Genomic DNA, 23,201 nt, shown 5'->3' on the forward strand with positions numbered 1-23,201 from the left:
AAAAGATTTTGGAAAAAAACATCTTTGAGTTGTTTAAAATATCAAAAACATTTAGTAAAACTTTCTCTAACTGTTGAATCTACTAATTTGTAGAATCAAATATTGCTCATTTAAGATAAGGTATTTGTATACAATCCTGCTGTCATAAACAAGCGCTACAACGTTTCTCTGTATACTTAAAATTGAACAAAAATCTGAATTCCGAGGCTTTTCCGTCAGTTACAAGGGGAAGTTATCCGATTTCCCTCGACTTTGAAAGCACCATTCTCCATCTTCCTCTGAACAGGGAAGGGACAAACCTGCGTCCTGTTATACCCCATTGAAATTTGTCTGTTACTTGTTCTAGAAGGTAAGCAAATTATCTATTTGCTAAATATTATTATGACACTTTTTCATTTTTGTGACTTTTGTGTCAGTCAGTGTGTTGATCTGTGTATTGTCTTGGTGCATTAGCGTATGTCCTGTCAGCAGGAGCAGCGATGATGGGAACTGGGCCGCTGTTCTCTTTCCTCCCGTTTTGCGTCAATTTAAACACAATATTTAACTGAAACCTCTTAGCACTGCTCGGTTAAAAGTTATTAAATCGAGAAATCAGTCTGACATAAGTGTTTTGGTCACTAGTTTTGAAAATAACTGGAGATGGCGGTGCTCTTAGCTTGTAGCTAAGAAACTACGCTGACGTTCACATACGATTTGGAGCTTTCTATTTGACTTAAAGGCTAATTCATTCTTTTTATTAGGAACTTAGGCTACTTTTGATCAGATCAAAATGCACATTGGGTGCAATAATCAAAACTGGCTCGAAATATTTACTATATTTCAGGATAACTTAATCACAGGAGGTGGAAAAGCTATATTTGGGAAAATACAAAAGAAACACTTTTCTGTCAATTAGCCCACCTCAGACGGAGTCCTGATTCTTAACTACAATATTGTTAATCCGGACAGATTCCTCCAAAGCACACTTTTATAAGCAGTGAAGAACAATGTAGTCTGGGTATGACCTAGCAATGTCTTTCAGATTGTTCACAAGAGCTGATTAGTTGTCTTAAAAGCAGCGAAATAGCCCTTTACTGACGTGTTTAATCAGACACTAACTTCAGTGCCGCGGCTAGCCAACGTTAGCAAGGTGGGAGGGTAGAGATTGGAATAAGTTGTTGGGAAACTGGAAATTTGTGAAGGTTAAATAATGTCACAACCTAAAACCCTTTTAACCATCAAACACAATAATTCGGGGTTATAGACTCTAAAAACAGTTTATTTAGCTGTGACATTTTGTGGCTTAACTTCCTTGTGTAGATTGTCAGAAGGGTTTCTATTAAACGGTTTAAAATGAATCCCATGTAGTATTTTAGCTTCCAGAGAAACGGAATTCTGGGTTTTGTTAAGTCAAAATTAACATATTCCCTTCTTTCAACAGAAATAGATATTTGAAATAATGCATTTATAAAATATTGGTGAAGTAATTTTTTTAATGTACAGAAACAAACCTCTAATTCACTCATTCAAATCAAGTGCAGCTAAAACAAACAAGACATAATGTGCCAATTAAAATGCATTTTTAAATGTTATTTTCTTTTACAATTATTTTTTATTTCTCAATATTACATTCCAAATTACTGGGCATAAAATGTCGTGGAATGAAGCTGAACAGTTAAACAACTCTGAATTATGATATAAAATGTTTTTGCCACATGTTTTTGCTGATGTGTTGAAAATAAGCTATGGTTTAAAAATAGTTTTGAAGAGGACCAATTTTCAAGACCATAAAAATTTGGGCCAATATCTGGTATTAATACTGCCATTATGGGTGACATTTATGTATTTTATATGCATTTCCCTGACACCCCATACTCTTGCTCTGCATTACTATCACAGTCACATGACCAGACAGAAACCACATGACCAATCATTGTCCCTCACCCCTCTGAAAGACTAAAGATGGATTTAAATATCAGTTATTAATATTGGTCAATTTTTTTTTTTTTGTTGAAGCTATATCAGTATAGCTTATAAAAATAAGTGACATCAGCTGACACTGATGTTAATAATATATTGTGCACTGCATCCAAAGTTTTTAGTTAAACATTAACTAACTACAAAGATTTCTTAATCTTTGCTTTGGGTTCCTGGCAGACCACAAACACCACCATCATGACAGACTCCAAATATTTCACTACCAACAAAAAGGGTGAGTAGAAAATTTTTTATCAAACCAGTTTTTTTTTTCTATAAAGAAGGAATCTTTTTTTTTTTTTCCTATGAAAACTTTTTTTTTCTTTAAACTTAAAGATAAAGAACACTTTTTAAAAAAAACACAATTGTCTTTCATGTCTATGCAATTCATCTTTTAGGGGAGATCTTTGAGCTGAAAGCAGAGTTAAACAATGAGAAGAAAGAGAAGAGAAAAGAGGCGGTAAAGAAGGTCATCGCTGCCATGACTGTTGGCAAAGATGTCAGGTACACCATCAGACTGGACTTTGCATGTTATTAGGGCAGTTTCCATTCATCCATTTTCTGTACACCTTTGTCCCTAGTGGGGTAAGGAGGGGTCACCACCATAACAGGGCAATGCAGGGACAGACAGGACAAAGACCCTTATACAAACTCACATCTAGGGAGAATTTAGAGAACCCAATTAACCTGACAGTCATGTTTTTGGACTGTGGGAGGAAGCCAGAGTACCTGGAGAGAACCCACACATGCACAGGGAGTAATGTAAATTGAACCGAGGACCTTCTTGCTGCAAGGCAACAGCTCTACCAACTGTGCAATTTGTCCTTGCTAAAAAAGAAATGCAATCCCCATAGGATGATGCTGCCACCACCACTATGTTTTACTGTGGGTATATTGTGTTCATGATGATGTGAAGGATTTATTTTTTCACCACAGTTTAAATATAGGCCAAGAAGTGCTTTTTTTGGAATATGCCAGGTTTATTTACATAATTATATTTCAATAAGTTCTAGTCATCACAGTTTTTAAAGTTAAGCTTGGAAGAAAAACTGGTGACATGCCCCCCCAAGTATTTTCTGCTCTTTTAATCCCATTTCTTTGACTTTAAATAAAACATGCAAGAAACAATATTGAGCCATCAATGTTATCTAACCCCAGTTGTGTTTGTTCTCAGTTCTTTGTTCCCAGATGTGGTGAACTGCATGCAGACTGACAACCTGGAGCTGAAGAAGTTGGTCTATCTATACCTGATGAACTATGCCAAAAGCCAGCCTGACATGGCCATCATGGCTGTGAACAGCTTTGTCAAGGTAAGGCTTGACCACCGGGATCAAGCCTTTTACTTTAGATTAAAATTAGAAAAGATTAAAATATGTAAATTTAGCTTGCACAAGAGAGAGTACATGTCACTATGCTATCGTTCTGGACAGCTACATTTGTTTCGGGTCCTTCTGGATACAAACTTGACACACTTTAACCCAACAGTAGCTGTGTTTCCATTGACCATATAATTTGCCCAAATTGAAATTACAAAAACACATTTGGAATAAAAGAAAAAAACAACTCACATTTTTTGATAATAAATTTTTGCATTAGGAGTAGGTGGTTTTTTGGCTGTATCAAAATGAGTGTATTTTATAAAAATGCATTGGAAATTAGACACTTTTCCACACAAGTCATTTGATCAATAACTGGATGCTAATAGTGTGAGGAGGATGTTAGCATGGAATGTTTAAGTGTTTATTATTTTTTTATTGCATAAACAAATTTATTCACGTGTAATTTGAATTACTTTTCTTACTTAATGGAAACACCACAAATGAGAATTTTTAATTTTTTTACATTAGCAAAATATTGACAGTTTTGTGCGCATGTGGTGCAACCAAATGAGGTTTGTCTTTACAGGACTGTGAGGACCCCAACCCTTTGATCCGGGCTCTGGCTGTCCGCACCATGGGCTGCATACGGGTGGACAAAATCACAGAGTACTTGTGTGAGCCACTAAGGAAGTGTCTGAAGGATGAGGACCCATATGTGAGAAAGACAGCAGCTGTTTGTGTGGCAAAGCTGCATGACATCAATGCCCAGATGGTGGAAGATCAGGGTTTCCTGGACTCTCTGAGGGATCTCATTGCTGACTCAAATCCCATGGTTGGCCTTCTTTTATTTTATTTTATAGATATACTTAGGGCTACATTTGTTTATACCCAATCAAATACAGTTTGTGTTTTACAAGCTTGACCATAATCCCACAGGTTGTTGCCAATGCAGTTGCTGCTTTGTCTGAGATCAGCGAGTCTCACCCCAACAGCAATTTGCTGGACTTGAATCCGCAAAACATCAACAAGCTACTGACGGCCCTCAACGAATGCACAGAGTGGGGACAGATTTTCATCCTAGACTGCCTGTCCAACTACAACCCCAAGGATGACCGAGAGGCTCAGAGGTAGAGATTCTAGAATCCTTAAAGGGGATACTAGAATCCCCCTTTATCACAATTTTGGACAAAAATGGGAATTTGTCCAAAATTCACATTTTGCGCATTTCTCTACTTCTATTTGAGTTTCTGCTGCTTCTGAAAACAGCAGAAACATTTTAAAAACCATTGTCATTTTTTTGGCAATTGGTTAATGTAAGCTCCTTTTGGACTGCACAGCCTGAGCCAGGCCTGCCTGGTTTCAAACCAGGATGAGCATTTTTGTGTTAGCACTTCCAGCCCGGTCCCACCCAGCTCCCTGGAACCCCAAGAGTTCAAATCGGGCCGGCCAGACAGGGCTCGTTTGGAGTTAGCTATTGATTACTGCGTTGGCTGCGAAAGCAGGACACAGACAAGTTGTCTTCCAGATCTCTGGGTCAGAGTAGCAATTTTTTTTTTTTTTTGATTTTCTCAATGTGTCATTTTAATATGCAGGGTCAAAATATTCTCGTCATCATCTATTCTTACCTGTACGTTTTTAAATGATAATAACATATTCAATTGCATTTTTCTTTCAGTTAATATGATATTCAAGAAGTTGAATTTAGGATCCACATCATGTCATCAGATAAAGCAAATAAATATAAGTAACTTTTTTCTACAGTTTGGGAGAAAAAAAATGTACACTGACATTGGTCCCACTAACAGCATATAAACGGCATATATATATATATATATATATATATATATATATATATATATATACATCTACAGTATGAGATCTTATAACTTCCTAGTTTGTATTGGTTATACATAGTCAAATGTCTCGGTGTTTTGAAGTTTATCTGGAGGATGGATTTGCACTCTGTGCTACACTGGGATTACAAGCGCACTTCAGCTAAACCTTATAATGGTAAATGTAAATAACATTTTCCAAATGATTCCCTCAGAAGTTGGCAAGGCTCTGAACAAGGTGATTTTCGCATCTGGTGTCACTGGGAAAAATCCTGCAAGCCCTACAGTGAAAAAAGGGCTCGAGTAACCCAAGCGGAGCTGGTTTTATGGCTGTATGTGCTGTAAAATGGCAGCTGGAAAACACGGGCATTTTGTTGTTGACTTATCATCCAGAGAACACTTTATGCATTCTTGTAGGTTGTGGAGGAGGCTCCACTTCTGGTTTTCAAAGATGTATGGTTGTATAATTGCGCATCTGTTTGGATAGGCATGGCCAGCAGCAGCTTATTTGGATTTAAAGTGACAAGAAGCCCCAAAACAGCTCATTTTGAAAGAAGCTCAAAATAGGCAGAACTGACTAAACTGAAATCTGATTTTCTAAGAATGATTTTATGCAAAAAAAAAATGTAATGAACACATGTATAGCCAACAGACATATCCTAACCAGTTCAAGCAAGCATAGTAGGCCCCCTTTAACTTAATTTGTTAGTTTAATTTTATTAGTTTAATAAAGATTGTTTTTAAGTCAAACTATGTCTCTTTCCTTTCTGAACTCATGCTGAGATTCTTTCCTTGTTGTGTCTCAAAGCATCTGTGAGCGTGTCACTCCTCGGCTGTCTCACGCCAACTCAGCAGTGGTCCTGTCCGCCGTCAAGGTCCTGATGAAGTTCTTGGAGCTCCTGCCAAAGGACTCTGACTACTACAACACACTACTGAAGAAACTGTCTCCCCCACTCGTTACTCTGCTGTCTGGCGAGCCAGAGGTCCAGTATGTGGCTCTGAGGAACATCAACCTGATTGTTCAGAAGAGGTATGAGATTGGCATAGCTGTTTGAGAGATTGGTTGTTGGTGGGAAAACATTAATCTGATTTATCGTAATAAATTAATTATTGAAATCATAGTTGACTAATTTAGTTGACGAATAAGCATATATGAAAAATATGTATATTTTGCACTTAGGTTTTTTTAAAAAAAAGAAAGAATACAAAGAAAGCTTTTCTGTAAATGTGTTCTACCCAGAGGTCCTCAAGTGGGAGTTTTAGCTTCACCTGGTTAAAATTTAAAACAAAAAAAAAATTGTATTAAGCACATTTTGCTATCCAGTTATTAATCAGTTTATCCAAAAATAATCAATAAATTTGCTCTATACTGTATTGAGGTTAAGTTAAGCTGAACAGACTGAACTTTTCACCTGTTATTGTTAATATTTTTAGCTGCAGATGCATTGTATCTGCAGCTAAAACAAATTTAACCATTAAAGCCTTCTTAGGCTTAAATGGTTAAATGAAAAATCTGCAGAGTGTGCCCATATTTTTACCCCAATAATTTGTGACTAAAATAATCGCTAGTTGCATCCCTACTGCTTTTTGAGATTGAGTCTCTCAACATGAGCACAGATTTCCCACACATGTTTGAAAACATAAGGCACTTTTCCACTACACCACCTCTAACTGGTACAGTTCTTGTCCACCTTGTCCACCTCGTCAAAGATTAATTTCCATGAGCAAATCCGGCGCAGCTCTGCCTGGTTCTTCTCAAATTTTGGTACCCACTTCAGGGGCAGTACCAGCAGTACAGAGCAGAGTATGGCACTGTTTGACTGCCGACCGCATTCATTGATTGATTTGTGATTTACGTCACTGAAAACTGCAAACAACATAATTATGAGTTTAATCACAAGCATCTACAGAAATGCATGCATAAACTCTGTGACGGAGCTGCTATTTTGCACAGACAGTGTGAAACATTGGAACTACGTAATATTAGCTTGTGATGTGAATTTTATTTTTCCTTTGGATTAATAAAAGTAAAGTGACTACTAGTTTACATCTTACCTTCAGCACAGCGCCAGAAGGCAATTATATTTATATGTATAATGAGGAACAGAGCGTCTGATGGAAAAGCTCACTACTGGGGTAGAACAGAGCTGGGACATTAACTGGTTAGTGCATAAGGGAAAAAAAATATTTGTGGTATTCAAAAGTATTCTTTTTAAAGACATTTGTCTTCTTCCATCATTTAAGTTCTAAGTTGTTTTATGTTCAGTCATAAATTTGTAGCGTCTGTTTTTATGATAAACTGTTTTTATTTTTTAAAATAAACAAGAAAACTTCCAACAGGGCCTAATGTGTGTATGGGTGCATGTGCGTGGGTGGGCCCATGCGTGTGTTTTTTTTTTTTTTTTCTTGCAGGCCTGAGATCCTAAAGCAGGAGATTAAAGTGTTCTTTGTCAAGTATAACGACCCGATTTATGTGAAGCTGGAGAAACTGGACATCATGATCCGCTTGGCCTCTCAGGCCAACATAGCCCAGGTAGGTTCCATAAAGAAAACACATTATTATTTAAAGGCAGGCTCTATTTTCAAAATAAAAATTAAAAAATAAATGTTTATGAAAAGCACTTGGACATTACTGACTTTCTTTAATATTGTCCAACAAAAACATTTACTGACCTGCTTCTCCTATAACTTTGCAAATATATACTGCCATTTTCCAAAATACAAATCTTGAAAATACAAAAAAATTTTTTCAGTGCTTAGGCAGACGTGATATTTTGATTAGTTTTATGTTTCAATGAAAATATTTTTTTCTTGTATTTCTTTTGCTCTGTGTATATGGTGGGAGTGATATATTTGGACTCTTACAGGTTTTGGCTGAACTGAAGGAATATGCCACAGAGGTAGATGTTGACTTTGTGCGTAAGGCAGTACGAGCCATCGGACGCTGTGCCATCAAAGTGGAGGTGAGAAGTGACTGCTGTCACCTGATCTATTTTTTTTTCCTGAGTAGCCACCAGAATCAAATAATTACTAGCTTAACAGGCCCTGACTTGTCTGTTAAAACCTCAGAAATCCAATCTTCTTCTAGTCAGTGAATGCTGAAGCACCAACAGGTCTTTGTGACAGTGACTTTTTTTATGTTGGGATTATTAGTGAGGGCTATAAGGCTGACATTTTATAGACAATTTTTAGAGACACACAAAAAAGTGAAAAACTATTTTTTATGGCGGTATGCCAGCTGTCCAAGACACTACTGAGAGCTAGACGCCAACAGATAATTCAAAGACTGGAGCAAAGTTGATCTGTTTTGTCTCTCTATGTTGTGCCTGTCATGGAGCTTGCTATGTTTAGCAGCTTTTTGGAAATACATACAAACATCAAGCTAAAGGACATTTTCCATTCTGCAGAGAATACAGACAGAGGTCTATGTTAATTATTCTAAACACTTTAATCACTAGCATTGGAGGCTAAAATTGACTTTGTCTTAGGACTGGGCGATATGACTTAATGATAGAAATTCTGATTTTTATTTTTTTTTGACGGATTTCTTTTCTAAAAAAAGACATTATAGAAAATATTTTTAAAAAGTAGCTTTTATTTCAATTATCCCTTGTGGTATTTTTGCAATGGAATACTCTATCGCACAATCATGATATTTGCAGAAAAAAGATTACATCTTACCTTTAGAAATTACAAGAATAATGTTTTTAATTAGAAAAAAGCTTAGTTATCAGGATTTGCTATGAGCAGCTCAGTTATGTAGTTCTGTTTTTGAAGTAGACCCAGTTGTTTGCACCATAATGTCAACATTACTGACAATAATCTGATGCTGATGTGTTAAAAGATTAAATATAGTCTCTGTAATTTATACCAAAGTTTGCACAACATTTGTCATTTAAATCTTTTGTTTTTGTGTTGGCGTTCTCAGAAACTTCCAAATTTATTTTGGCAATATTACAATTCTGGTAGTATTGTGACTTTACTCTCATAATGTAAAAAAATTGCCTAGTCTTATTATTCTGTAGAGCTCACCTGAATCCAACGTCCAAATAAATGGAAGCTGTAAAACATGCTTGTCTAACAAGATGGCGGCTTTGGGCACACTGACCACTCCTATGGGAAACCAAGGAGTGCATTGGTGAAAGACAAATCCTGATCTTCCTGAAATTAAATCTCCACATTTCAAACATTTTATTAATGGAAAGATTTTATTTGTTGCCCAGCTTTATCTTGTCTTTGTTTTTAAAATAACAATCAAACACAAACGAGGCGAACGGATAATAAATACTCCAGTAAGATCTTTTTTTAGTAGATGTATTTGTCTGGCCATGGCTACAAGCTCTGAAGTGGACTCACTGAAAAGATCTGCTGTTGTATGTTAGTATGATTCTTTTGTATTGAGGATGCGTGTCTTTTGTTTCTGTAGCAATCAGCTGAGCGCTGTGTAAGCACTCTGCTGGACCTGATCCAGACAAAGGTCAACTACGTGGTTCAGGAGGCTATTGTGGTCATCAGGGACATTTTCCGCAAGTACCCTAACAAGTACGTGAGAACAGCCTGACTTACATCACCTGTCCAGTTATCTTTACGTTTAACCTTTGAGATGCTGATGTTCTTTAGATATGAGAGCATCATCGCCACACTGTGTGAGAACTTGGACTCCCTGGATGAACCAGATGCTCGAGGTGCCATGATCTGGATCGTTGGAGAGTACGCCGAGAGGATCGACAACGCTGACGAATTGCTCGAGAGCTTCCTCGAGGGTTTCCACGACGAGAGCACTCAGGTGAGTTGATTAAAAAGAAGGAATGTACAAGTTCTTGTGAACTCTGCTTTCATCTCCTTGAATGGGCCAAAAACTAAATCAGAGAGTTGTAGTGTTTACTAGCTCTTTCAACAGAAATCAGTGCATCTCACTGTTTACATTCTGCATAATTGCCCTGCTATCCATAACACCTACATACAGTTTTTTTTTTTTTTCATTGTTTTGCTTTGCAGGTACAACTCACTCTTTTGACTGCCATTGTGAAGCTGTTCCTGAAGAAACCATCAGAAACTCAGGAGCTGGTGCAGCAGGTCCTCAGTCTGGCCACTCAGGTTAGTGTTATATTAAACCTTTGTACTGTATTTTCCGCACTATAAGGCGCACCGTATTATAAGGCGCACATTCAATGAATGTCCTATTTTAAAACTTTTTTCATATATAAGGCGCACCGCATTATAATGCGCATAGAATAGACGCTACAGTAGAGACTGGGGTTACGTTATGCATCCATTAAATGGAGCTCCGCTAAAGGGAATGTCAACAAAACAGTCAGATATGTCAGTCAAACTTTATTAATAGATTACAAACCAGAATTCTGACAACTCCGTTCACTCCCAAAATGAATAAACAGCTGTTTTATCATTTTCCCCGAGGTAAAGTCAGTGACGTGGTAACGTGTAGTGCAGTTCCCCTCACATAGTGGAGGGAAACTTTTCCTCGATTCAATAAATACGTAAAAAACAGTCTGATACTGTTGATACTAAATCAAACGTTAGTGCAATCACAATATAGTAACACTCTAAATAGTGCAAAGCAATAACAATATATCAATGACTCAACGTTGTTCAAAGACTAATGTCCATATTCACAATATGACCAACCTTGTTCAGCTGTAAAAACACAAAATAAACATGTGAAGTTCACTTTATTAATTTATTCCTCATCCACAAATCCCTCAAATTCTTCTTCAGTGTCCGAATGAAACAGTTGGGCGAATACGGGATCCAACATGCCCGGCTCCGTCTCGTCTAAGTCGTCATTAATCGAGTCGGTGTTGCTGCTGTTGTCCAGCAGTTCAGTGACAATTCCTGCCTTCCTGAAAGCTCGGACCACAGTTGAGAATGATATACCACCCCAGGCATTTACGATCCACTGGCAGATAGTGGCGCATGTCGTCCGGCGCTGTCTCGCCGTCTTGGTGAACGTGTGTTCTCCTTCTGTCATCCACTGTTCCCATGCAGTTCGCAGTCTAAATTTGAATGCCCTGTGACACCAATATCTAGCAGCTGGAGTTCTTCTTCTACGGGGTAAAATGAAGTCGGCTTACCGTAGTTGCGAGACCTGTTGTGGCTCAATATTTGTCCAAATATAAGGCGCACCGGATTATAAGGTGCACTGTCGGCTTTTGAGAAAATCGAAGGTTCTGAGGTGCTTAGTGAACTCAGAAGTGATGCTCAGAAATCTCCCCTGTCTGGTTTTCTTCAGTCTCCAGTCTGAACAGGTCAGGTCACATCAGACAGACCAGAATCGGCAATGACCAGTGCTGTGAAACTGTTTCTTTATTGTAAAAGTCTTCCTGAAAGGGTTGAGAACCTCTTTCCAACTTCACAGATTACTAGGTCAAATCCACACGTTAACAAAATTCATAAAATTAGATGACTTTAAAATTTGCATGCTTTCGAAATATGAAATATGACATTAATTTTTTTCATATGAAAAATACAAATCTTATTACCTGCACAGTCTTACATTGAGATTTATTTCAATGTAAATCTCAATGTTCCCCCACCAGGACTCTGACAACCCAGACCTCCGTGACAGGGGTTATATTTACTGGCGCCTGCTATCGACTGACCCTGTGACGGCTAAAGAGGTGGTGCTGTCAGAAAAGCCCCTGATCTCCGAGGAGACTGACTTGATTGAGCCCACGCTGCTGGACGAGCTGATCTGCCACATCGGCTCCCTGGCCTCAGTCTATCACAAGCCGCCCAGCGCCTTTGTGGAAGGAAGTCATGGAATCCACCGGAAACACCTTCCTGTCCAGCACAGCAGGTCAAACACAGAAAAACCTGAATAATTTATAAAGATCTCAGTGTTGCTTTATTGGTTCTCATGTTTTACAGAATGTCGGAGCGTACCTCAAAAGTCTTGCATTTAATTTTATAATGTGAAGGCCTTAAAATGTCGTAAATTTATTACAGAAAATGTAAGTTGGCCTTAAATACGGTGATCACTGGTCTTAAATTTTGTTGTGGCAGAACTATTTAATCTTATATATTCTATGCAGGTTTTATGAGACTTTTTAATCAGACCAAAGCTGTAGTCGTGCACAGACATCTTTACTCACTGCGTTCTTTGATTCAGTTCGGTTAAGATTACTGCTAACAAGCTGCTAATACCGCCTTGCTATCTAGTTTGCTTGCTAACTAGATAGCAAGCAAACAAACAAGTCATTAGCACCTAACATATGTCTCATTACCAGTAGGCATATGGCTCTTTACCTAGCTAGGTAACTAGAAAGCCATATGCCATTTTTGTGATTTGAGGAGCACACAGTTGTCGCCAAGAGCCACAAAAATACCCCAGAAAGGTCAAAGTTTTGGTCCCCTGAATTTCTTTGATACATCTGTTGTGATGTGTGAACATTTTATTCTTGATGGTCTTAAAAATCCCTTAAGTCTTAAATTTTAGTTGGTGAAGCCTGCATAAACCCTGTTTTATATATTCAGCCTTGAGCCAGAGATTTCTCTGATATTTTGAATTAAAGAAGTTTAAATGTACTCTCTCTAACCACTTCTCCGCTTCCTCCTGAACAGTATTGATACTGGTGAGAGCCCCGTGAGCGGTGGTCCAGCTGCTGCCATGGACCAGCCACATGTGATTCCCAGCCAGGGTGACCTTCTGGGTGACCTGCTAAACCTTGACCTGGGTCCTCCTGTCAATGTTCCCCAAGTCTCCTCCATGCAAATGGGTGCAGTGGACCTTCTGGGTGGAGGCCTGGACAGCTTGGTGAGCTCAGTCGCACAAATAAGTTACTTTTCCACCACCTGCATAGGTACAACGTACTGTGCAATCTACAGTAAAAACCAGTAGATTTTACTGTTATACATAAAAACTGACTTTTTTTGCTGTTAACACTTTTATGAAGTTTATTTGTTCATGATGGGGTCCAGTTGTAAAACTGGATGGATTTCAGTAAATCCAACCATTTCAGTAAATTACAATTTCACTGAAAAGTTTAAGTAATGTAATACAGAAAGTGTAAGGTATTCTGGATTCATTGCACAAAGACTAATGTTTCAAGGGTTTACTAATGTTAATATTTTTACAGCTAATAAAAACACCAGTTCTGTTTCACTGAAAATTTTTGAACCATTACTTTAGACCAATAAAGATAATTTATTTTTAATATAAAATGTTATGGCCATGTAAAAGTATGGTCTACAACCATGCTTTTACAACTGTCTACAGCATCCACAACAAGGTTAAGCCACAAAAATCTTATTGCTAAAGGAAAATGGCTGTTCACAGTTATTGATCCAGACATAACCTCTTGTAAAAAGCAGTTAGACTACATGTCCAAGATGGCCTATGGATCTTATTATCATATCGTCTTGTGGTTGGAATTATACTTAATTATGCCAAAATTAGCACAATTGGATAGTAAGTAATTAAATTCATAGTGCTTTGTATTTAGTTCAACATTATGCTAAATTGTTATTGTCAGCTAATCAAATAACCACTTTTGTTTTTATGATTCTAAATAAATTAATGCCGTAGGCAGTTAATGGGGAATTAAGTGAAAGGGGGAAATTGCATAAAATTTTTTTTCCTAAATGTATGTTAATTTATTTATTTTTTCTTCCACACAACTTTTCAATAGCCTGCTTGGATAATCCTCTCTGAAAATCCATCTTATTTAACAATGAGCCCTTTGAATGTTGTCGATGACAGTCTGCTGCACATAAATGTTCTGGAGTCTTTTTTTTTTTTCATTGTTCTGATGTACTTAAATGTTCTGAGAAGGTATATTTGCTGTTTTTGTCAGCTGTAAGCCCTAATCATCAGAAATTCAAATATTACTCTGCTTGTAATGAATCTTTTAGTTTTACTTTTTGAATTTTATAGGTTATACTTTTTAAAAAAAATATTAACATTTTTTAAATACAAGAGTGGCATTGGCTCATAATTTGAGGCTATGTTAGTCTAAATTTTACATTTAACATCTCAGAATGTTTAGAAGTCTTAATAGTTGTCTTGCAGAAATATTATTGAGGTAATATTTTCCGAGACAGTGAGGGGCTGCTCTTGTTGGCTTGTGGTTGCTAAGAAGGTTTCTGTTTCTGTCTTTGTTTGTTTGTGTGTGTGTTTGGTTTTCTGTGATGTTTGGATGCTATCTTTGGGGGCGTCTCCTCTTTTCTCCCATAGCTTGGGGGAGACCTGGGCGGAGGTGTTGGGGGAAGTCCAGCAGTAAGTCAAGCCTTTCTATTTGGCCATCTTGCTGCATGCTTCTTGAACTAAACTCTCACTGCACTCTTCATGCTTTCATTGTGTTAGAATCTTTTATTGCTTCACACCTGCGTGCACAGCTTGAAAATGTCTTCTTTTGAATCATTTTGGCCATATTTTAAAACACAATTTATGACTTTTATTTCAGTCTTATGATCCCTGTGGGTTTGTATTTTAGTATTTTATACTGTTGAATATATTGTTTACTAGCATTAGATCAGTTTATGAAAACTCTTCATTAATTCTAAATTGAGTTGGGTTATATACTTTGTTATTGAATAATTTGAAGTAAAGGACTTATGGGCTAAAATACTCATGCACATAAAAGGTGTTTCTCGGAATTAATTTAGGTCTGCTTTTATTTTTGCTTTGGCTGAGTGTTCATATATTATTTCCATATATTCATGCTTTCTTTTGCCAGTGACCTAACATCTAATATTCTTTGTGCGATTTATTTATGTTTTCTTCTTGGGCTTTTGGCATATTTTTAGTGAAGCTGGATGGGAAGCTTACTGAGATGGTTTTAACTAGCACATTGTATTTTCAGTGTTTGTACTATTGTCTCGGAACTCCTTTAGGTGGGACAAAACTTCATTCCGTCGTCTGTCCCCAGCACTTTTGCTCCGTCACCAACTCCTGCTCCTCCAGCAGTCAGCAGTGGCCTCAATGACCTGTTTGAGCTCTCCACAGGCATGGCCATCACCGCTGGAGGCTTTATAGCCCCAAAAGCAGTGAGTACACACAACTTTATCGCACATGCAATGATAAAAGGAAAGAAAGAGTTTATTGTCAAATTAAACCGAGATTATTGATGTGAAAAGGATTTTTCTTGCTAGATTTATTTGGTTAATGTTATATTACATGGTTGGTTTAATTTGTTTAGACATCAGAGAATATTTTGGATTGAGTTTGGTTTTGTACTTAAAACTGCGGTATGTAAATTTTGTAAAAATATGTTTTTTATATATTTTTTAAAACTGTCACTGTTTGGACAGTACAACATGAGATGCATCGTATGGAAAAAAATCAAGCTCTTCTGCCTTATCTCTGTGATTCTACTGCCACTTGCAGAAAAACACTACTCAGTCAAAAACAACCAATCAGAGCCAGGAGAGGAGTCTAAGCTCTGTCATCATGATCACATATGTGTTGCGCAATGTGTTTATGGCAGAGAAACGACTTATCATAACAGGAAAACTGTTTATCCGCTGTCATCAGTGGCCATGCTAACTGGCCGTGCTGTGCGGAAAGAGCGGTTGCACAGAAAAGAGCAAGGCGGAGGGTGTGAGCAACGCTTACCAGAGGTTGATTGGCACTGTTGGGCTGAACAATATGGTTGAAAAACATATCATGATATAAGCATTTGATATGAATCGATATTGATAATTATTGAGTAGTTTTTTGTTTTGAATATCTGAAATACTGCCAAACTGGGGGCATGACCTTGCCTGTTTTATCCACAGTTAAAACAGGAAAGTCCGCCTGTAGTAGGAACTCCAGGCGTAGTTTATTTCTAAGCAGTTATGAAGAAACCTTATACTGCTGCTCAAGTTACTGAACATTTGCTAGTTGCTAGGTAACCAAATAGTGAGTGAGTGAGTAAGTTGATGTCACCAACCTATCTTAGTCGGTTATGAGAATTTCAGCGTAAATCTTTCCTCTGCCTAAATCCTCCACAATGCTTTGCAGTTCTGGATCAGGGTTCTGTGAATATTCTATATATTGAATATTCTATCAGACATATTATCTGTTGATACTGATCATATGCATAGCATGATATGTCAGTGACATATGTATTAATGATTTATTGTTCATCCCTAACCCACTTTCATTTCTACTGATTTGATATTAATCATTCTTGAATGCTGCTGGATTTTTGGAGTAAGTCATAGAGTCTTCCAAATCTACTTTAAAGATAAATAAAATGCTTAAAATATAAAGCCCCAAAATGATAGTTTTTCTGAAGTAAAAACTGTAGAAACATCTGACTTTTTGAGTCTGTCTCATCAGCGAAGGATAAACATAAGATACAAAGTATCAACAGCTCAGTTGGTAGGGAGGGTGCACCGTGTGCTAAGGCTATATTCCTCTATACAGTCTTTTTCCTGCATGTCTTCCCCTTCTCTCTTCTCTCTCCATCTGTACAAAACAAATTAAAGTTACGTTAAAATTATGGACATACTTAGTTGTAAATGGGCTGAAGAACTGAAAAGAAAACCCTCCAACCCTCCGTGTTGTCAAATTGCTGTTCAATAAATGTCACCAGTGCCAAAAAAGTCTTTAAACCAAAACCTGCTTTTTATCAGGTGTGGCTTCCTGCAGTAAAAGCTAAGGGACTAGAAATCTCTGGAACATTCTCCCGCCGCCAGGGCCACATGTACATGGACATGTCGTTCACCAACAAGGCGCTGCAGCACATGAACGACTTTGCCGTCCAGTTCAACAAAAACAGGTTTGTAAACTGGAGGAGAGGAATTCTTTTTTTCAGGCACTAATTCACAAATGTTTATGGGAAAGTTGCAGCCGAATAGCACCAGGTTTAGATTTCTGTTCTCGTTGCAGTTTTGGTGTGATCCCCACCAGTCCTCTGCCCATTCACACTCCACTGATGCCCAATCAGAGTATTGAGGTCTCCCTGCCTGTTAACACCATTGGGCCTGTTATGAAGATGGATCCGCTCAATAATCTGCAGGTACAGGAGCTTTTCCTCACAAAATGCTGGTTGACCACTGTCAAGTGACTTTTGGTTGATCATCATTTAGATCAGGAATGTCAAACTCATTTTCATTTTGGACCATTTCAGGATAGTGAATGTTCTCATGGGCTGGTTATGCCAAAATAGATTGATAGAACCCACTAACAAACTGCTGAAACATTAATAACTATTTCATTATTACTTCTTAGAAATAAATATTAACCATTTCAGATCTTCAGTCCCGCCAGGATTTTACAATTGCTTTTGTGATTTGTTTTTTTTTTCCGCTCTCCTTTTTTTTCCTTATCAAAATCACAGATTTTGTTGTGCTAACTTAGAAATATTTGAAGACAATTTTGCAAAATTCAAACTTATGACTGATGTTAAATCTGACTCTTTTCTTTTTCTTTCTCACCATGTCTATTACAAACTGTGACTTGGAGTAAGTCATAGAGTCATAGAGTACAGTAATCCCTCGTTTATCGCGGGGGTTACGTTCCGAAAATGACCCGCGATAAGTGAAATCCGCGAAATAGAAAACTTTTTTTTTTTTTTTACAATTAGCAACTATTACATGTATACAAATACAGTGACTGACGTGTAGGCCGTTTCACTGCTCTTCAGACTGGGCCGCTGCATCCTGACTGCGCTCTGCAGTGTTCTCTTCTTCTGAAACCCGCGGTGCAGGTGTGTTTGTTCGGGAGAAGAACATAGTGATAAGCAGCTGTTGTCGCTCTTTTTTCTTCTTTGCAAAAAGATCCTTGTACACCGACATGCCACCATCGATTACGTTGGAGAACTGTAATGAACGGATCATCAAAGGGTCCCATTCCTCAGCTACTCGCTTAAGTTCAGTGGCCATTCGCACCATGGTTGCTAAGCGACCAAGCGTTAGTCCTTCCAGTAATTCGTAGCATGTTTTGATACAAGAAGCGGGAGTGAGTTTTTAGCAAATCAGAATGCAGAGCACAATGCACCAAAAAAAAAAAAATGCATTATGAAAATCCGCGAAATAGCAAATCCGCGATAAGTGAACCGCGAAGTGGCGAGGGATCACTGTATAGGCTAAGGCAGCAGTGTTGTAAAAGAAATACTGCCACCTGCTGGTGGAAGTTAGCAGTCACGTAAACCTTTTTGACAATTTTTGGGGAAAATTTGCAATAAACCTATATGCATCAGCATGAAAAAATGCGGGGTTTGTTGATTTTTGCATAAATTTTCACGGTCGCAGAATCACGACAAACCTGAGAGACCTAGTGACGTTAATATGACATCTATGGTCTAGACGATAATATAAAAAGCTATGTCGGGCTGAATTTTGACCTCGAGTTTCACAGGTGATTTAGTTTGTGAAATAGTAGCTTTTGAATCTAAGGAAAATTTTCTTAGATAAGAATTATTCGTTTAGCAAGCTGAACTTCACTCATAAAGTTATGTGCTGGACAGAAAAATTAAACTTTTTATTTTTCATTTTATGTTTGAAGATGCATGTTTATTACACATTTGTGCTCTGTAGTCTCCAAAATTGTTGTCTAATACTCCTTCTCCTCTGTTCATGTGTGCACAGGTGGCTGTAAAGAACAACATTGACGTGTTCTACTTCAGCGTCCTCATCCCTCTGAATATATTCTTTGTTGAAGATGGAAAAATGGGTATGATTTTATCCAATTTGCTGATGCAGTGCAATGGACAGCAATATACCTTTAATCATACTTGTTGAAAATACTGAATTAACAAAGAACTAAAAATATATACATTCAGAAAGTGAAGCACAGTATAATCAAATTTTATCATTTCAAGAGATGCTGAAAGATGGCCAGAAATTTCAATCATATAATTTAAAAGTTATAATTAACTTAGACTTGGACTTAGACAGACTTTATTGTCATTTTGTATGCACAGAGGTGTATACATAACGAAATTTCGTTGCATACGGCTCAGGACAATGTTTTGAGGTTCCAATGAAGTTACTCCAGAATAAATAAAATATAAATATTAAATATAAATTTTAAATTATTAAGCCTAATTTGCTTAAAATGATAAGAAAACCTACATCTTCCTTACAAATGTTGGATCACCTTTTAAAGTAATCAAGATCTATATTGATGACTATGTCTTATTGTTTTCAGAGCGACAGGTGTTTCTGGCCACCTGGAAGGACATTCCCAATGAGAATGAACTCCAGTACCAGATCAAAGATTGTCACCTTAATGCTGGTAGGCAGCGCCATCCATGTTTTGTTTGCATTTTAGTTCTTTGCACATTTTGAGTTTTATAGTAAATACTGGAGGCCTTTTACCAAAGATACACTGAACAGAGTTTTGTGGCTGATTTCAATCATTAGTTCTTGCTAGTTTAGCTTATGCCGACTTAATGTTTCAGGGTTTTGAGCAAACTTAAGTTATCATCTTAAGTTACATTTCCATTGACCTTAAAAGTTTGCAAATTGGAATTGCGCAAATTTGCTTATTGAAAACATACCGATTTTGAAATAATATGTTTTTTGGTGGAAAGTGTTTTCTCTTTTTTCTTAGGTGGTTTTTCAGCTCTTTTAAAAATAGTGTATTTGAAACTAGTGCAATGAAAACGGTTCTTTCGCAACACACGAGTCATTTAATAAACAACCAGATGTATATTTTTTAATGACATTGTGTGAACAGACTTATTGATGTGTGGTTTTAATTGTGTTTTTTTTTTTGAAGGAAACAGCACAATTGTAAAATTGTGTTTTTTCTACATTAGTGGAATATCAGCAGTTTTGCGCACATTTAGAATGGAATCACAACTATATATTGGTCATTAGCGTGGTTAGAATTAATACCCGTAAACTTGAGTCTCTGCATTTTCTCAAGAACAGTGATGTCTGTCGAGATTCAGGTTTTTGATGTTTCTCTGTTTTTATGGCTCAGTTCACTAGAATCCAAAAAATGGTTCAACAGCAGGCCTCTGCAAAACTGGAAGATGTTTTCGGTCAGTTATGGTGGCACAGCGAGACAGATGTGATGAGGGTAGAGATTAGAAAAAGATTGGGTTTTTGATCTAGTCCCTGGTCAGGGCCAATCAAATCTACTGAGTGTAATCAATAACTGATTTCTCTGTGAATCTCTAAGACTTACATTAACAGCAGATTTAAAGTTTGAATTCTTCTGCGTTTTTCCCCCTCCCCTCCAGGGGGTCTTTTGTGGGCTGTAGTTTCCCTTTATATGAAAGTAGGCTGACAGGAAAGGGGGAAGGAGAGGGGGGAAGACATGCAGTAAATGTCGCCGGGTCCAGGAATCGAACCCTCGACAGCTGGGTTGAGGACTCAAGGCCTCCATACGTGGGTTGCGCTATCCGCTACGCCACCGCAGCACGCCCTCTCTGCGGTTTTACTAATCCTGAATTTTGAAGATATTCTGCTCAGTTACTGTTCTTAATTCTTTATTTGTCATATTTAACAGGGCCATTTTTAGGTCCTGTCTCATGTTAAGTCCAAAATCTTACGTTCTGATTTTTCTTTTGTTTGTTTTTTTTGTCTTTCACCCACATGCTCACCTTTGGATACTTTCTTTTTAATCGAAACTGTTCAACTTCTTTGTTTTTGTTTTATGTAGAAGGGCTGTTAATTGTGCTGTTTCCCTCACAGCCATATAAAACCCATGGTGGCTTGCAATATGAGATAGATTTAGAACCTTGCAATTTGAAGGTTGCTAATAGATATTCAATAAAATCCTCTGAGAGCTAGTTGACCCTGTGGCAGTAGATAAATTTTGACAAAATGTTGGTTTACTTAGTTGTTTTAGCCTCTTGTTTTTGTGTATTTCCTTAGTTTATTATTACATCAAGCTTCATAAGTTAAGGTGTTTCATAATATGGACTGATTTTGATTCTGGTCTTACAGACACAGTGTCTGGCAAACTACAGAATAACAACGTCTACACCATTGCCAAAAGAAACGTGGAAGGCCAGGACATGCTGTACCAGTCACTCAAGTTGACCAATGGCATTTGGATCCTGGCTGAGCTCCGCATTCAACCAGGGAACCCCAATTATACGGTACAGAATACATGTACATGTCATACAGAGATTTATTTTTAGGAACTGATCAGTTTTACATTTGTATTTCTTGTGAAGTAATCCAAGAAATACAACCTTAAACCATTTTAAGGTTGTATTAGCGATGCTGCATATAAACCAACCTTAAAGGTTTAACTTGAAAGAAGCAGCAAAGCACTCATATGTCTGAGAGTTCTGTGTTGTTCTTTTTGTAAAAAGTAGCAGATTCCTACCATAAATGTACTCGTGTGTTTCTAGAAAAGGGTCATAAGTATTCACCTATTTTAGATATCTGCAGGTGGTGGAGCACAAACAGGGGTACACTGCATTTGTTTCTTTTCAAGTTTACTACTATTTATTCTACAAATAGTTTTTTTTCCTTTCTGTAGTTCTGGCACCTTCCTTTCTGTTTTACAAATGAACTAAGCTATAAATATAGAATTTTCCCCCCTAAAAATAGCTGTTAAAACCTTCAAATATGAGAGGAAATTATATTGGTTTTTTTTCTCCCCAGCTCTCTCTGAAGTGTCGGGCCCCTGAAGTCTCTCAGTACATCTACCAGATGTATGACTCCATCCTGAAAAACTGAACTCATGGCTACACTCCTCCTTCCTGAAAAGTGGCTGTTTATTTTCTGTGCTTGTTAATTGACTGCCAGAATAAGATAATTAAAAAAGTAAATGAGAAATAATAATCTGAAATCTGAAATTTCACTTTGAAAAGTCATTTTCAATCAGTTGAAATTATTGTGGTTGACATATTTGCATTTTCCGTGGTTTTGGCAGTCTGGAATCAATGTTTATATCTCTGAGTACGCTCCTTGTTTGTGCTTGTGTCCTAGTAAAACGCTGATCATTCCATCCTTAACTCAGTGTTCATGTTGTGATTGATGGTGAAACTGTCCTGAGAAAGCTACAGTGATGCCATTTTTTTTTGTTTCCGCTGATTTAGATCTTCCTTTCTTTTGAATCTGCCTATAGAATACTAAAGTTGCTTAAATGCTTGCCATTATTTTTGCGAAGCATCACAAGAATTACAGCACACATTCAAAGTACATATTAAATAGGTTCACCAAAAAAGTGTGTGAAGCATTTAGAGGCAAACGGTAATGTTTTTTACTTGTAGAAAACATAAATTATTGCAAAATGACAAATGTTAGAGAAAATAAAGAATTGAGTTGAATAAGATCTAGACCTCTTAATAAGTCAGATTTATTGACTACAGCAGGATGTTTGGTGCTTGTTCTCTACTGCCATGTGTTTTATCTAAATAGTGATGCATTAAAAGTTGCTTTTTATGCATATGATGTTTTGCCTCATATTGAACTTTTGTCTAGCAGCCTGTTGGTAATTTCAGCATTTAGTTCATACCTGATAAACATCTTTAATCTAAAAGACAAAAGTACCTTCTTAATTCAACCATTAAAATAATCACATTAGCAGTTTTTCCCATACATTTTCACTATAAATACTGTTGAAATGCCTTTTTTTCCCTCCAAACATCGGTGCATGGCTTTGACATACATTTATTTGTAGTTCATCAAGTATCTACCTCCATGTTTTCTTTTCTTTGTTTCTGTAATGTGCATTATTTATCCTTTTTCTCTTTTGAATACTGTTCTTGTTGTATTCATGTCAGTTTAAGGTTGTAACGAGCCAGCCAAAATCCAGCTCATAGGACCAAGTGTTCACTGAACTGAAATGCCAGGTTTATGTTTAATAATGTCTTGTCTTCATGAACTGACTGTCGGCATTGTGTGGTTTTTGCACCCTTAGGCACAGAGCTCTAGTGTGGTGCAATAGTTTATGTTGTGTAGCGAATACAAAGCTTTTATCACACTGAAATTTAAATAAAGAATTCGCTCTATCTATTCCACAAATGCAGATGAATTTTGCTGTTTTATTTATTATATGTGCTTTTTGTCTTTACACATTGAAAGACAAAAACCATGTTGTATGTGAGATATCATGGGCCCTGGGTAATTTTACATTTTTTTTTTTTGAAAATCAAAAGGCTAAAAATTAATTGATAACTTTAACACTGTATCGCATGGATTCATTGTGGCAGGGTTTCAAAGCCCAATTAGCTTT

At 37.2% G+C, this 23,201-nt stretch overlaps 1 protein-coding gene across 2 annotated transcripts; it reads left to right on the forward strand.

The window, feature by feature from the left end:
- Positions 1-241: 241 nt before the first annotated feature.
- Positions 242-22,990, forward strand: ap2b1 (adaptor related protein complex 2 subunit beta 1). 2 transcript variants are annotated; one of them, XM_044141576.1, is made up of 22 exons: positions 242-349; positions 2,137-2,191; positions 2,355-2,460; positions 3,131-3,266; positions 3,862-4,107; positions 4,212-4,402; positions 5,916-6,137; positions 7,520-7,640; positions 7,975-8,070; positions 9,534-9,649; positions 9,728-9,893; positions 10,106-10,204; positions 11,665-11,924; positions 12,689-12,881; positions 14,301-14,342; positions 14,960-15,112; positions 16,688-16,833; positions 16,944-17,073; positions 18,644-18,728; positions 19,206-19,292; positions 20,957-21,111; positions 21,626-22,990. In XM_044141576.1, the coding sequence occupies exons 2-22, from the start codon at positions 2,155-2,157 to the stop codon at positions 21,698-21,700; spliced, it is 2,862 nt and encodes a 953-aa protein (XP_043997511.1). In that variant the 5' UTR covers positions 242-349; positions 2,137-2,154; the 3' UTR covers positions 21,701-22,990. The 2 variants fall into 2 exon arrangements, with proteins under 2 accessions (XP_043997511.1, XP_043997512.1); XM_044141577.1 differs by lacking the exon at positions 14,301-14,342.
- Positions 22,991-23,201: the final 211 nt, after the last annotated feature.

This window comes from Gambusia affinis, linkage group LG15 (assembly GCF_019740435.1).
Source record: "Gambusia affinis linkage group LG15, SWU_Gaff_1.0, whole genome shotgun sequence".
Lineage (NCBI taxonomy): Eukaryota > Metazoa > Chordata > Actinopteri > Cyprinodontiformes > Poeciliidae > Gambusia > Gambusia affinis.